This window comes from Polyodon spathula, chromosome 14 (genome assembly GCF_017654505.1).
Source record: "Polyodon spathula isolate WHYD16114869_AA chromosome 14, ASM1765450v1, whole genome shotgun sequence".
Taxonomy (NCBI): Eukaryota; Metazoa; Chordata; class Actinopteri; order Acipenseriformes; family Polyodontidae; genus Polyodon; species Polyodon spathula.
Genome location: NC_054547.1, coordinates 17070672 through 17088065, shown reverse-complemented (window position 1 = coordinate 17088065; position 17394 = coordinate 17070672). Strand labels below are relative to the sequence as shown.

Below are 17394 nucleotides of genomic sequence, written 5' to 3'. Positions count from 1 at the left end.
AATGTTGATATTTATGTGTGTGTCTGACCTGGACTTTTGACCCAGTTACTAAAACAATAGAATCTGGATGGAATTCAGAAGCTGCTTCCCGTAGACTGAACAATCAGTCTCACTATAAAAAAGACATCACATCTGAAAACGTGCAGGCCTGCACAGAAACTCCCCAATGAGCACACTGTCCTGTGAAAATGGAAGATACACTCACTCACTGGCGACTTCCATTGTCTTTACTGCTAGGTGCCAGTACAGAGTATAGCCACAGGTGTATTTCAGTGGATAGGTTTACAAAGCACAGTCTGTTTGTGTAAGTTGCTTTCATCACCACAATGGATTGATAGAATGCTTCTCTTAATGACAGAAACCTGATGACAGGCAAAAACACTTAGCATTTAACAAACAAGTATAAGACTAAAAGGTGATACCATGTATCACACTGTAGTTTTAGATGTGTACAGGTAATTGTCTTTAAGACATGTTTTTCTCTGCTGAAAATACCAGCAACATCTGGTGAGCTGAAGGAACAGATAGGAATGAAGAACAAAGAATAGGTTCACAGGTTTACAGCAATTCAATTAAGAGTGGAGAAAATAATCAATTCACTTCAGAAAATATATTTTGGAACCAACAATTCTTCAAAAAGCATTGATTCTGTTGAACCAGCACTGGATACCAGCAAACTTTCATGTGTCCAGTACTGATCGATGACCAAGTTTGCTAAAATGTATAGCACGGTTATATAACTGCGCCAACAACTGACTGGCTGGCTGTATCTGAGGGGATGAGTGTCCTGCAGATTTTTAAAAAGTTGATTAAAGGCAGGATATGGAAGGGTTAGGAGCTGAGAAACAGGAAAATGCTTTGAGGAAATGGACTACGTCACCCAGCAGAGAGTTTCTGCTAAAAGTGATCCTTTCCAGTTCCAAGAATGGAGTCCTTACTAAAGTCCCCAATGAAACTAGCAGTTTTAGTGGGTAAGTAAGCTTTTCAATTCCATTAATCAGTCAATTTATATCTTTCCTGGTGGTTAACCTGAATTGCTCTGACCTCATAAACTGATACTTTGTTTCACACGGTCGTAACCAGTACCTGCAAAATACATGACATATTTGCTGATAATAGTGTCAATTATTGTAAATATCTGATACATTTTGACAGCCATCATTAATATATGCATTTGTTTTCAACCAGCATGGATGTCCAGTTTGCTGGACCCTTGCAGATTTTCCAACATCTGTGATACTTGCCATACAAATGCAACTTGTAAAACAATTAATGGATCCGATGGCTGTTTCTGCAAAAATGGATTTACAGGTAATGGGAGAACAGTTTGCAAAGGTAAGAACAGCATTTTAAATACATTGATTGGCTTTACATTTACAATAAGCATTTGTATTATTAGATATGGAGATTCAATATTTTTCATTTCAGCTGGATTTTACAAAAGCCAAAAACATCCGGTAATTGATCATTTTGTTAAAACTTAAGTAATTGGCATATTGAAAGCATGTACAGTCAGGAATATTATAGGAGGTGAGATATCATAGAGTAAAATTAGTTAATTGTAGAGTCATTCTCCAGTTTGATTTGTTGATTTGGCCTATGCATCTAGAACTTTAGCCTTAACATATTTAAGTACCGTGGTATTGCCTTTCTTTTTTTCTGCATGGTAAACTGTAAGTTATTTACCTTTGTCTTCCCTTTATGGAACAAACAAAGAAAGTAATAGTCTTAACCCCCTGCTGTGGTGTCCTTATATCAGCAGGAATAGTAATTGATATATTATTTAAGTAAAAACCTCATCCTGCATAAAAACATATCATAAACTAAATCAGTTTATCCCAGGGGTCTCCAACCCTGGTCCTGGAGAGCCCCTATCCAGCAGGTTTTATAGGTGTTTTTTCATCATTGATGGCTAAAGATCTGGAACACCTGTTAATAATGACTAATTGAGCCAATAATTGGTTCAGTTAAGAACTGAGAAATTGGTTGAAATGAAAACCAGCAGCTACGGTAGCTCTCCAGGACCAGGGTTGGAGGCCCCTGGTATATACCAAAGTGTCGTGAACAAAAGCTACAGGATATCGTTGTAATATATGGCCAACCACAGCAAAGCATAACATGTTGAAAATCTGACTTTAATTATGTAACAGCTGTGAAATCTTTTAATAGGATCAGCTGATTATGTACGGTATAAAATGTTTAATTTCTAATGGTGAACTGACCTGTAAGAGAGCCTTTCTTTACCTCAGTTTCCACTTCTCACCTGAACACGACACCCTTGTGGTTTGAAAGCTAATAGTCTGTTGTACTTTTTGTAAATAGACCAGCACATATTATGCTATTTCACAGACAAATAATAACTACAATTATATTTAAAAAATGTTGGTTGTTATAAAAATATAACAGTTACAGGTGTTATAAAAAAAACAAACATATATTTCAATGTTTTCCATATTTATTTATAAATCATGAACGGCAATTTTTCTGTGGTGGGACCTACAGCTATAGCCAAAAGTCTTGCATCTCCCTATAGAATTCTATTTAAATGGAATGAAACCTGTTGAATAATGTTACATTAACTTTGTAGCAGTCCATATACTGACACAAATGTTAAACATTTTGAAATCTAACATGAAATACCGTACTACTATTATGGCTTTCAGTAGACTTCTGCTATTATCATTTTATAGTTTATTTGATTACATGATGTTAAATAAAAGATCTAAATTATGTTTATATATATATATATATATATATATATATATATATATATATATATATATATTTTTTTTTTTTTTTTTTTTTTAATTATGTTTCAATGTATTCTAGGTGATGCAAAATATTGACCATAGCTTTAGAGTAGCATACATTGTACTAAAAACTAACAGATCATGTTCTCTTGATCTGGTACTTTGACCTTCTCCAGTAGGAGTCTGCATCATTGAACCTGAATCCCTGTGGTAAGCCAACAGCGCAGCTGGAACACTGTCTCAGCCTTAGCTGTATTAATGTATTTCTGTCATTCATTTTAGAAACTGAGAAACTGTTTCTGAGTTAAAATAAGAAACAGGGTTCTCCCCAGACTCCGTGTCAAGGAAACAGAAAGTGCTCCACATGAGGTTTTCAAACAGACATTTACCATGCGTGACTGCTGGTAGTAATTGAAGATGTGTTCATTAACGATAATGATTCGTATCAGCTTATTAGCTGAAGCTGGTATGGGGCTGTTTTAAAACACCAAGAAGATCTCTGAAAAACATCAGGGTTGAAGACGGAAGCCAAAACATTTGAAGTGTTTTTTTCTTCTCCTTATCTATACATGAGTCGGTAGGTTTTACAGAGTCCAATTAGCACTAATCTTGGACTACCTAATGTACCTGAGGTAGTCCAAGGTTAGTGTTAATGAGGATCTGCAAATCCATCTTTATATTGCATGGGCATAAAACTGTAGTATTTCAGTAGTTTTGTATAGTACTGTGGAATTGTAGTATTTATTGGACTCTAACGTATTCTAATTGTCTGGTTTGTAATTATATTCTAAAAAGCCAGTGTTCCGCATTCAAATAGAATTCTTATTTTAATAATATATTAATTATACTCAGTGGGTATTATACATATTTAAAAGTTCGTAGTTCGCCATGCTTTTACTTGTTTTTTGCACCAAGATGTTCAGTTGCCTGGTGTTTTTTTTTTTTTATGTGTGTGCTATAGTTACAGTACATTGATTATTTTTTCCCTCACTAGGGTTTCTCACAAGGGTATGTATTAAGCATACTGTGAACTGCCTGTAATCAAATGCACTGATGTTTCTTATTGATTGGAAAGGATTATACAAAGAATTGAGGGATGTGAGCTTTTTCCCCAGAACCCATATATAACTTTTATACTTTAAGGCCAAAGACTGATGTTTTTTAACTGACAGCTGCATCTGCTAAGAGATCCATAATCTTAGATGTTACAGTCTGTGCAATACAGCTAGGAATTATGATTTAACAACTAATTACAACTACAAACTTTTTTTCATAAAAAGCCAAATGGAAAAAAAACTTGCAGCAAGTTTTATATGTTAAATAAAAACCTTAAGATAGCCCTGGATTAAGAGTTTTGTATTTTCAAATAGGTGATAATCAGCAACATCGGTTTTACAGATTCCATTTGGGGGTTCAAAAGAAGCAGGATGTTTGTGTGCTGCAAGCTGATAAGGAAATTGATTTTATTTAGAACTGATTCAGCAAAAAAACATCTGATGTTTTGCCTAGAAGGGGTTAAAGACAGCAAGGGTGTTTGGAAACCTTGTTATTTTTTTTACCTTGAACTGTTCTGCTAATCAAAATTGTAATCATTTGAAGGAAGGAAGCTGTTGTTGTGCCTGAGAACATGGAAGCTGAACAATCTCTCTGTTATTGTCTAAATGACCAAATGCTTGAAGCTTAGGATTCAATGTAAAATAGTAGTGAAATTCCTAATCCCATGGTCATTTGGTATTATGAACTCAAACATTTTTGCTGTATTTAATTGTATGGTGTTAAAGTTGTTCCCACATCTTCCTGGTCCCAAATTTAATTTAAACATTGTGCTATGCATCAATGAATTATATTTGCTAAAATTTAAAATATATGTATTTAAATCACAAAAATGCTTTGTATCAGGAATAAAACCTTTCCATTGAGGTTGTCTTACCAGTTCAAGTTAATTTAAGTCTAAGATATAACTAGTGTTATAATAATGCATAAAATAACTGATTAAAATATTCTGTACCAAGATATTTTGATTATTATAGTTATTTTCTTGAAGTTTACTGAAGTGCTTCTAACTAAGTTCCTGTGCTGTTCATCGCTTTTAAGAGCAATTAATTTATGTAAGCATTTTCATGTAAAGAAAAACATTCATCACTTCATAAAATATGTACGTGCTGTGACAGATGGCCCTTCTGGCATAAGAAACACATTCTGTTTAGTTTGGGACTAGAAAGTTCTGACTGCCCAAACTGAGTCCTACACCATGAGAGAAGCATCTCTCATTACAGTCTTTATAATCAGGGGTTCACATAACTGGTACACAGTACATTTTTAACAGTAAAGCATTTTTCATATAGGCAGCGAGGTTGCTCATGCTTACAAGGTCATATCATCTGGCTATGACCCATACCAGCCTAACCTCCCGATTTTCTGTTTAAAAAAAAAAAAAAAAACTAAATGGAGAGCAATAGGTGGAATCACTCTAGTTCATAATCATAACATCAATCATTTTCTTCTAGTGGAGACTTGAAACAACCAAAGATAGCAGGGATCTTGATTTAGCTGTCCATTTAGAGAAGAGGGATGTAGTTACAAGGAGTGCATTGTGGAGCTTGCTTCCCAAGCACAGATGAGAGGAGGTGTCTGTTTGAGAGCCGTTACATTTAAACGTGCGCTTAAAAAAAAAATACACTTTAGCATTTTACTTAAAATATTTTCTTTTTTTCCCCGCAGTTATATCCTTTTATAAATAACATTGTGTCGTCAAGCTACCATGTTCAACAAGTGAATAAGTGTTTTGTTTTTTTTTTGCTTTGGAATCTCCAGGGCTCGAATATGGTGGTAGGCTATTGAAATAAATAGAGAATAGGTGATGATTTATTAAACATTGTAATAACTAGCAATCCAGACTCCTACTTAAACATTCAGAAACGATTGTTGTTGTCCTTGACACTGCCATTAAGCAGTACTGCTTGTGAGAATGGTATTCACGTGTCAATATTAAAAAAAAATAAATAAAAAAAATCAATCCTGCTTATCGGCCTCATGCCTGTTCATGTGTAAGATGACCACTGAAACCTTTTATCCTTAACCCAGCATCCTTGACAGTGGTGCAAATCATTTTGAAAAAATGGTGCTAAACTGTTTTAAAAGTTTAGCACTAGAGCCTACTGGTGCTAAATTATTAAATACCACCCTAATCAAGCCCCCCTCACAACTTCTCACACAACACAAACCTTCTCTCCTGTATATATGGATGAGTGTGGGTGGTTCATTTGAGTAGTCCAGACCCAATGGTTGCTACCCCCAATATATATATATATATATATATATATATATATATATATATATATATATATATATATATATATATATATATATATATATACAAACAAACACACACACACACACACACACACACACACACACAAAATTATAACATGTATACTGGCGTCAGAATTTTATATCACCCGCACTATATAAGGTACCTTGGCACTAGAATCTAGCTCCAGATTTAGTGGAACTACGTCTAACGGTAGGGTAAACCACTTGACAGTCTCCTCCCTACCTTTATCTGTCGTCGAGCCTACTACCTGAGTAAAGAAGCGGCTGATGAGTGCACTCTTAGCTTAATATTTTTCAATACACGTCAGCGACTGAATATTTAGTAAAAAACAATATTAGTAAAAACACAATTTTTTGGCTTATAAATCACGTGAAGACCATTAAACATTGTGTAAGTTACATTAGTTAACGATTGTGTTTGTTACTGTCACAAATGAGTGAGAATTAATTGGAATTTAACCACATTTTATCGTATTATCTTACGGGAATTGGGGACCGAAAAGTAATTTACGTTTCTTTGCAAATCCTAAAGTACATTTCATTGACTCACTTTTGTTAGTAAATTTTTGGAAATTGGTTAAAGTTTATCATATTATCTTATACAGCATTCATTTCATAAATGCCTGAAATATATATATATATATATATATATATATATATATATATATATATATATATATATATATATATATATATATATATATATATATATATATAGATAGATATCTATTTGACAAACCGAGGGTGCTTGCCACATGTAGGACCGTCTTCACTTCTTCTTGTGTAAAAAGAACAGCACTCAAAGCATAGGTAACATTTTTAAACAGGGCAGACCTATATATTTATTTTAAACACAAATAAAATTAAAACCAAAACCTCCTTCCAGGAGTGCTAACTAAACATTTCAGTTATAAACTGCACCGGACAACTAAGTGGTTTACCGGTCACAAAAACCCTTATACTTTTACAAGTGGATCAAAACACTGTACATTCCCTTTGTTCCAGCTCCCTGGTTGTCTCTCCCTAATGCAGCTTTGGGTTCTGTTTTTATAGCATGTGGCTGTTCCCAGTTAGCACCAACTATCCCATTTTGGAACAGACACATTCTCACATGTATTTGGCAGGGTCAGGAATTAAACCCATCCCTGCCAACCACCACCAAAACACATATAAACACCCACACTATTTACAGCCAGGGCTCTTGCTCTGCCACATATATATGTGTGTGTGACCAACTTTTTTTTTTTTTTTTTTAAATCAATACCGAAAACTGTTTACCAATAGTAGGCAATATAAAAATGACATTATTAACCATAGATAATGGGTTATATATAGCAAGGAAGTACATGTCATTCTAGCAGTGGAGGGAAAACAATAAATAAAAAAAAAATCATACTATACCTTATTAATAAAATACATGGAAAACCTATAGAGATAGATGATACTCCATGATTCACCGTTCACAAAGTACTTTAGAGTGCTCTCTACAACCATTCTCAGATACATTACTCCATGATTATTGAGTTTATATAACAGGTACGATGTATGGAAAGTATGTTTAAACCTAAACTACACAGCAGAATGACATACCTTAGATCATGCTCTGCAGCTGCTTGGTAATGGGGCCTCGTTTGGAATTGTGCTTCGTTGGGTCTGCTGTTGGGTTTAAATTAATGCAAGCAGATTTCAAAATGTATATTCCCTCTGAAGATTGATTATGAAAAGGTCATTCAACGCTAGAACTCTTAACACCTATTGTTTAGTATAAAAATATATATTTTTATATCATGTGTTATAGTTTGTTGCTCTTCCATATTATAAATAACTAAAAAAAAAAACATTAGCTTTAAAAATTAAACTAAAAAACATTAGCTTTCCCAGATTAATAATAAAGGCTTATTGGAAATAAAAAGTTATTAGTGGTAAATGACTAGAAAAACAGCTAACTAGTGTGTAATCTTTATTGTATTTCTGCATCTTGGTATATGGTGGTTAAGCAGACATCGAACAATAGGGTGAGCTCTGCAGCTTGTATCGGGCTGCATTTACAATCAGGCAAGTGGACTCTTAAAAATTGTGTCAGAAGACAGATAAAGAAAGTATACAAAGTATGGCACAAACATAATTAGGCTGTGGCATCTATTATAAAAAATAATCTATAGTGCTCCCACATGGAAGTTTTTGTAGTTATTTCAAGGTACTGGTAATATAAATAGTTTTATTGTGCATATATTCATGTACAGAACTGGGTGGATTTCTGTTTTTAGTTGAACTGCATATTTAAAGTACAATAACCCTGTTACATCATGTGTTACTTATGACTGGCCTAGTATGTGATGCAATGCTTGCTTCTAAAGGATATGTTCTCACCCATTTAACACAGCTGGGTGCACATGCTAATATATAGTAATGATATAAAGAGTAGACATAGTTAAAAGGTCACTGTGTGATTTCTTTGAAATAAGGAAGTATATAAAACAGCGATTATGATTCTACAGATAATGGCTAGTAAAATCTTATACTGAGAAAAAAATAGCAAGACAGCATAAAAAGTGAATGTAAAAATTAAAAAACACAAAAAACCTTTGAAGCTACTTTCCATTTAAGTAAAACACAACATACACACACACACACACACACACACACACACACACACACACACACACACATATATATATATATATATATATATATATATATATATATATATATATATATATATATATATATATATATATATATATATATATATATATATATTATAAATATATATATATATATATATATATATATATATATATATATATATATATATATATATATATATATATATATATATTCATTTATTCTAATATAGACATTAGGGAAATTATATGCAGGAAATAAAGCTTCATTATCATGACATTTAGAACTTACGTGAAACAACACCTCACATGACAACATGAATTAATGAGGTGCATTACTCATGCAAGTGGCTATATTAATGTTAATGAGTTGCAAAAAATAGACCCGTGAGATTCTTATGGAATTATTTATGACTTTCAAATCAAACAGATTTATAAAAAGGTAAAGGAAAAAAAATCCTACATTATTAATATTAATATAACTAACTTTAAGACAAACAATATAGTAGGTGTCTTGAAAACATGCATAATGCTTCACCTTGTATAAAATCAACAGCATAGGGCTATTAAGTGTGCAAAAATAATTTCCTCTCTAATGATCTGGAAAACTGAAGTGGACAGTTCAGTATATCTAAAAGTGTAATGGGGGATTGTTTTGTTCATGGAAGACTTTGCTAATGTAACTTGACTTTAGGGATTTGGATTTTAACTTCTGTGTAACTTTGTGAGTTTTGCAAATAATGGACCCTTATTTAACATGTGCTGGAGGCAAAAAATATGATTATGCTTCTCATCAGCTAGAAAAACAACATTATAATGCCTATAGTGGTGGAAGGAAAAAGAAAAAGAAAAAACAGAAGTATAGAAAACCTGCTAGCCAAGTGTCAGCTGGAAGCAGGTATTTTATTCATAGCAAAAAAATAAACTATTGGCAATTTAGTAATGCCCAATATAGACTAAAGATTATTTGTATTAAAAAACTGAATCAGTTAATTATTTTAGTTTAGTTTACATACCTTAATTGATGCTCATCCCCGTTTGTGCTAATGTCCAAAACTAGTACTAAAACTAGTGTCTTTTTTTGTTTGTTTTTGTTTTCTTTTGAATGGGTGTGTCATTTAAAGTGGTATAAAAACAATGTCAAGTGATATACAGTATTCCCCACATTAGGTAAGTCAGTTTTAAGTTTGTGAAATTCAGCAGAATTGAAATCTTTCCCAGTTTAGGTCGCACTGCGATGAGAATCTATCTGTAGTTCAGAAGGGCTATGTCTCAGGACTCATTACGCAGGTGTGTTTGGTTAAAGAGATTCATAAGAGGAGATTGGCTTCCAGTTATTATACATGTCTGGTTGTTACCAGTTGTGGATTGATATATAGGCACTGAAAACATTAATGTTTTCACAGCTGTACTTTGAAAAAGGGAATATAGTTAACATATGGAATGAATCATCTGTGAAATCTCCAGTATAAACAGATACCAAGCCCTGGCAATAGAGCAGCTGAGGAAATTTCAGATTTAAGAACCACAAGGGGGGAAAGAATCTGCTGCCAGCTTCTGTGTTGATTTATCTTTTGGAAAGTTCTACTTTGAGCCAAACAACAACAAAAAAAAAAGTTAAAAATAATAATAATAAAACAAGTTGTTTGTCAAATGTTCTTACCTTGTCACCTGCATGACATTCCTTACATTCAAACTCAAAATGATCTCCTGTTTTTGTAAGCCAAGGGAATAAAAAAAGAAGCAATTACTTCACATTTAACTCCTGTGGTACTATATTATCGTTTATCGTTTATTAGCTTTAACTGCATATTTGCAAGGGGTTAAGGATTCAGGGAAACTAGAAATACTGCACCTGCTGGCATAGGTTTCAGTAGCAGGTGGTGTGGTGTTCTGTATAAGGGTGGGTCCTATAGAGACCTGAAAGGGTTTACAGGTTTTATTCAATTTATATGGGCAGATCAAAATACTGACATCAGTTAAAATCTTTAAATTGAAACCCTTCCAAGTGTTTTAGACAGAAATAACTGAAGATATGCACTGTTAAATGTTTGATTTGCATAAGCCTGGCACCCAAAGAGCTATATTTTAATTGTCTAACTTAAAGGATATTCCGATCCGTCACTGATTAAATCACAAGTAAGAAAAGACTAAATACATTTACAGCAAGTTTTTATTTTTATTTTTTAACTCTGTTTTAGTAATATCATGTGTGGTAGCAGATTTGACACAAAACTGTTTTTCAACAGGTTTCTAGACCTTAGTTTTATCATAAATATATATATATATATACACACACCAGTTTTCATGTTGTTTTCATGAAATGTATTGCAGTAACATTGTCAGTAGTAGCAACAGAAGGGTGGCATGGTGATGGCTAGAGTACGGGGATACTTATTGGTACTGTATAAGTGGACCTAATCCAAAGGGATGATCCCACCAACAAACTTTTTGCGGTTAGAATTTCTAAGAGTTTCTCTGCAAAAGTGAAGCCTCTAGTTTTGGGAAAGTTACAGGTTTCCTGGCAAAGCTTTTGCCTCCCAGTTGAGGAAGCTGAGGATATCCATGCAGGATAGACATTTTCCACATGACCCACCAGGGAGGAAGAGAAATGTGTTCACATCATCTGAAATCAACAACACTGTGATGAGTGAGTTCTGTACAATGGTCACAACGTTAGTAATACATTACCCAGTTATGTAAATACTAAGTGTGGTTGAATTGGTTCACACGGGGTATTTCTGTTTCGACTCTGCATAATTGCATAGGCTCTGGACCGATGTGAGGGCATGCACTTAACAGGAGTGGGGGAATACAGTGAGATACAATGACAATAGGTCTATAAGTACGTGCACATGTGTATATGACTCATTCTGATCAGATTCATAACTTTATTTTTCCCTTATATTTTATTACAAGTAACTTAAAATACTGAACAAGTTCAGAAAAATAAACCAACTTGAAATACGTTATACATTCACTGTAAACAACACTACTCTCTGGCAATGCACAATATGCAAAGTAAAATAATGTATAAAACAACCGGCATAAACTAAGTTATTGTAAGTTTATTTATTTATTTATTGCATTTATATAGAGCTTTTCATACAAAAGTATTGAAAGCACTGTACAGTACATAACCGAAAAAAGAACAAATCACAATACATATGTATAGCATGTCACACATACAACTTCTACAATCAGATCATTTAAATAACAGATTTAAATAACAGTATACACATAAAACAAAAGTAGCAATTTTAAAGTTACATTAAAACCCACTAAGATAAGAAAGCCATTTAATAAAAGTGCATTTTAAGTCTTGACTTGTAACGGTCCCAGCTTCCCTGACAAATGAAGGCAGAGCATTCCATAATTTAGGAGCTCTACAAGAAAAAGTCCTACCTCCTGTGTTGCTTTTGTTGACCCTACAAAGAACCATATTATTCAGTGATCTCAGAGTGCGGTTTGGAAGATGTGGGGCCAGTAACTCCTGCCAGTAACTAGGTGCTAATCCATTCAGGGCCTTGTAAGTTAACAGCAACATTTTAAAATCAATTCTATACTACACAAGGAGCCAGTGTAAAGAGGCCAAAACAGGGGTAACATGTTCACTTTTCCTGGTTTTAGTCAGAAAAGCTGCAAGTGGGACACTACATGTTTTGGGACACCAGAAAAAAAGTGCATTAAAATAATCAGTTTCTAGATTAAACAAAGGCATGCATTAGTCTCTCAGCATCAAATACAGAAATAATTGTTCTAAGTTTGGCTATATTTCTCAAATGGTAAAAAGATACTTTAATAGTTATTGAGGACTTTAGGGTCCAAATTGTGTTTAAGCATAGACTTTACCACAGCTACCTTAAGGACCAAAGTGAACCATTTATCATTTTTAAAATGTGGATAAAGTTACTTTTATATATTTTATTACTAGTAACTTATTACAAGTTAAGAAAAATAAAACAACTTGAAATATACAGTATATAACAGCAGGTATAAGTTATTGTAACACAGTACAGTTAAACATAATAGGTGTCTATAGTACCTTATTACAGATCCTGTGAGTACAACGGCGCAAACATTTTTTTTATGGAAGTATGCACAGTATTTGGCCAATTGAGCTGATAATACTGACAACCATCTGCCTCCATGAAGGCTCGTAGTGTGCAGGGGCTCAAGAGTTTTACAGAGCCGCTTTGCCATTTTCTTTGTCTTTATTGCTGGCTTTTCCCGCTGTCATGCCATTGCTATGTGCTGTACGTTACTGCTATTGCTGAAACAGTCATACATAATTTTTTTTGTTTTGTTTTGTTTTTAAACACTCGAATATTGTTTGCATTATGCAATTATCTAAATTAAAATGCAAAGTACAATGGACTTTGGGACCGTGCAGCTTCATGCAATTAAGTGAATTATGTATTTTAACCGTATCATACAATCATAGAAAATGATGCACTAGAAAACAAGACCAACTGCATGTTATGCAATTAAGCAATTTATGCAATTATCAAGTAGGCAAATTAGTGGAGTTGACTATATATATATATATATATATATATATATATATATATATATATATATATATATATATATATATATATATATATATAAACACACACACACACACATGTATTCATGGATGAAGGCTGTATTTGCGTCCTGAGCCATTCTAATAAAAATGCATAATACCATACTAGTGACGTCAAAAAGTGATAATTCATCTCGAGGAAAGTATACTTGAACTTTGATCCATTCGACTCCTCGAAACCATCACTTTCAATTCAAATATAAAATGTCTCATTTCAATTACTCGACAACACCCGCAGTACAGAAATGCTCCTTAATGATCAACAAAATGAGAATATGTTAAAAAGAAAAAAAAAGATGTTAAGCTGGTACATTTGTATCTCAGAGAAACTGGAGAAATCGATAACGACACATAACGTCTGTCAGCACTGAAACACTACGTTTAAAAAAAACAAACTGTACTGCTGACCCTCGTCTTCTTTAATATTAGCATCACAATGGTATCCATGTATTATAAAAAAATAATAGATGGGCCTCTTCAGTGAGTTGCAGGAAAACAATTCCATCTCGGGTTTCTGTGATAGTTTATACATTTTATGATGTCACAGAAACACAACATTAAATCATTTTCCAGTAACTAAATGAAGCCCATCTATTATTCTAGCTATATATATGTGTGTGTGTGTGTGTGTGTGTGTGTGTGTGTGTGTGTGTGTGTGTGTGTGTAAGCAATAAAACCTTACACAGGCAATATGGAACATTTGGTTATACAGCAAGCTTCAAAATTCACTTTAAAAAAAAAACTGAACAAATATACCTTACTGCCATTTTGTGGCACTCTAGTGTTCATGAATTTTCAGATGTGATGCTGCGTAAAAGAAACCACTAAATGGAAATATGCATAATTCTCTCAGATTCTTAAAACACACGCGCTGCCTTTTTTTGAGATATTATCTGCTCTTGGATGAGCCCCTCGTGTTAATGCTGAAAAGACAAAAGTTGTTTTAAAGTTTATGAAGCGTGTTTTAAATGGAAAACTACAGAAAAGAGATCCCCATGAAATCACTTCATGTATTCTATTTTTTTTCTCAATCGTAAGTGGAGATTTTCCAGTTTCAACTTTAAATAGTTGTGTTACTATTTTTGATACACCCCCTGTCTGCATGTTTTAAAAACACTGTTATTTCCTCTGTTCCCATGAAATACTTGCTCCTTTTCTAAACTTAAGAATTGGTTCAAAGCACGAGAAAAGACTTATAAAAACATCATGACATTGTTTGTTTTGTTCTTTATGAAAAGATCATTCTTTCCTAAAAAGATTTGAATTTTACTTCACAGTCCAGATACTATCAAGAAAGTAATTTGTTGTGATCATTATTAATCATTATTAAGCATATTCACTGGACAAGAGCAATGTCAGGTGTGATTGTGCTTGAGTGGCTTATATGGATTTTGCTTCGGGTCACCCTCTGTCTATCTGATAGCCACCCTCGAGGAGATGAGGAGAGCTTCCCCTGTGCCCCAAGGGAAATGCAGTGGTGATAGGGAGGGAAGGTCGAGCAAAAAGTGCAAACATAAAAAAGTTAGGTGCTTGACTAGGGGCTTAAATAGCAACCTGATTGAAGATTGGAGGGGCAGGATTATCGGCTCCTCCCCCTCTGAACCATACATTGATATGAATTGTCATTACTTTTTTGGTTATGTGAAAAAAAAAAGCCAATTTGCTTTACTTCCTGACTCTCTATTGTATCAACAGATGATGATGAATGCACAAATGCAACCCAGTTCTGTGGAGAGTTGGCAAACTGCACAAACACTGTTGGGAGTTATTTCTGTACATGCACATCAGGTTACTCATCAACTGGGAGGAAAGACTTTTTACCTAATGATGGTACCCAATGTCATGGTAATTAAACCTTTTTTTTATCCTTATCATACTGAAGGCAACTTTGGCAGCAGGTGCACACAATTTGCAATTCTAATTAAATAAATCAATATTCATATTAATTTAAACATGATCTTAAAAAGTTTCTGAATTTGTGCAAACTTTAATCTTAGCTTGTATTGATTAGGAAATTGAAATATGACTGCTAGTCAAGGTTTTAAAATCCATCCTCTTATTAGCACTAACAGTAATATAATTACTGATACAATCTTCTGTTACTATCTTTCTTTATTTGTATATAGTAATTCTGTTTGGGATATGTAGGTATTTCAAGGCTATATGTATAAAAATAAAATGTGATAAATTTTGGTTCAGCATTTCTTTTAGCAATATGTGTTTGCTTTAAATACGGCCACCCATGAGAGTCCTGTAAATACAAAATAGGAATTCTTTAAGTGAATTATAATTAAAGTATTGAAATCTATACATAGAGTTTGTATTTAGAAACACAATTAGGATATGCATTTGTGAAATAAAGGTCACACATTTCTTTTTGAATGTAAGTTTGGGTGGATAATAACACCAGTACAAAACAACAAAAAAAAAAAACCAAAAAAACAAGAGTAGTGGTCTAGGGCTCTGGACTCTTGACCAGAGGGTCGTAGGTCCAATCCCAGGTGGGGGACACACTGCTGCTGTACCCTTGAGCAAGGTACTTTACCTAGATTGCTCCACTAATAAAAAAAAAAAACCCTAACTGTATAAATGGGTAATTGTATGTAAAAAATAAAATAAAATAAATAATAACAATAATGCAGAAACACCTAAACACGGCTTCATTTACTTTTGTGCAACTGCTTGCATTAAATAAAGTACGTTTTTAATTAAAGTTCTGAAGGAGGGGCATGCACCAATCTTCACCTCACCAATTGTTCTGCAATTTATACCTGCAAGCACTATAAATACCCTCTCCACTTACCCCTTGTACACATTTCGATTCATTTGTAACCCACCACTTTCCCCATCTCCACCTCTTAAAATTAAATTATTCTCTTATGGGAAGTCTCTGCCTCGTCCTCACGGCCAAGCGTGAGTCCTCAAACCAAGTTAGGTTTGATGCCAAATTAATGTATCTACAGAAGGCATATATTTCTTCCACAGCTATCACATTTCCACATTTCTTCAACCAATAGTTTAATCAAAAATGCTTTTGTGATTGGTGTTTTGTCTCGAACTACTGAATTGCATATTTATTCTAGTTTTTGTTATGTGGTACTTTCAAAAACAAAAAAAGCTAAGGATAGTGGTGCAATAGTTTAAATTGAATCTCAGATTGAAAATGTTTGTGGAAAATGTTTTTAATATCCTCCATAAACTGATTTCTCATATGAAAAATACTATAACATATAATGTTTGTGCATTTTTGTTTGCAGATATTGATGAATGCATGACGTCCGGCCCCTGTGGAGTCTTTGCAGAGTGCTACAACACGAAAGGATCATTTAACTGCTCTTGTAAAAAAGGCTACCTACCATCCACAGGGAAGCTATTCTTTCACCCAACAGATGGTACTATGTGTACAGGTTAGTTGAGAAGAAAATGGAAGCATGTTTGTTGTTGAATTTCACTGTATAATGAAGAAGATATATAGTGTGATACAATGTTCTCCAAGTGAGTTATCTTTAATCCAAAAGCAATGCCATCTGACACAAATTTGCTGGAAATTAGGAGTCTCCCTGCATCTATTATGGTCAACTACCATTAATTAGAAAATGGAGGTTTAGACTCCCAAACGTCCTCTTCTAATAATTGCCTTTTTGAATGATGAGAGTACATGCAGGAATGGACCTGGAATACAGCCAATTACAAATGCATCCATCAGCATTCACGCTGCTCGTATTTGCCATCCCACAAGGATTCACACATCCATCCTTTTTTGCATTTGATGTAACATTTTTATAGTATACCGTTATTCCAATGTAAAGTTGTAAGTAATATTCAGATGAGCTAAAATCTTAGTTGGGAGATAACAGCATTGCTTTAAAAAAATAATCTGAAGTTATTTTGTCTGGAACTGAAAAGTACGGTATTTACATTTTGAAAACCAAGAGAACTAGTAAGTTTATGAATTACCCTAAATTAAACCAGGGGTGTTAAATGACATTATGAATAATTGTCTAATATTAATTGTACCATCCTTTATGACACATATATAACTGTGTTATTAGTTATTGTTCTGAAGATTGTCAAAACCTGATTTAATAAACAGATCTGT

At 33.6% G+C, this 17394-nt stretch overlaps 1 protein-coding gene across 1 annotated transcript in view; it reads left to right on the top strand.

Annotated features, from left to right (window-relative positions):
- Positions 1–475: 475 nt before the first annotated feature.
- LOC121326762 (adhesion G protein-coupled receptor L4-like) overlaps positions 476–17394 on the top strand; it is a 35917-nt gene continuing 18998 nt past the window's right edge. The window contains exons 1-4 of the mRNA XM_041270234.1: positions 476–971; positions 1189–1335; positions 14991–15140; positions 16553–16702. Of these exons, the coding sequence (XP_041126168.1) occupies positions 926–971; positions 1189–1335; positions 14991–15140; positions 16553–16702 (493 nt within the window). The 5' untranslated portion in view covers positions 476–925. The remainder of the gene's footprint in view (positions 972–1188; positions 1336–14990; positions 15141–16552; positions 16703–17394) is intronic.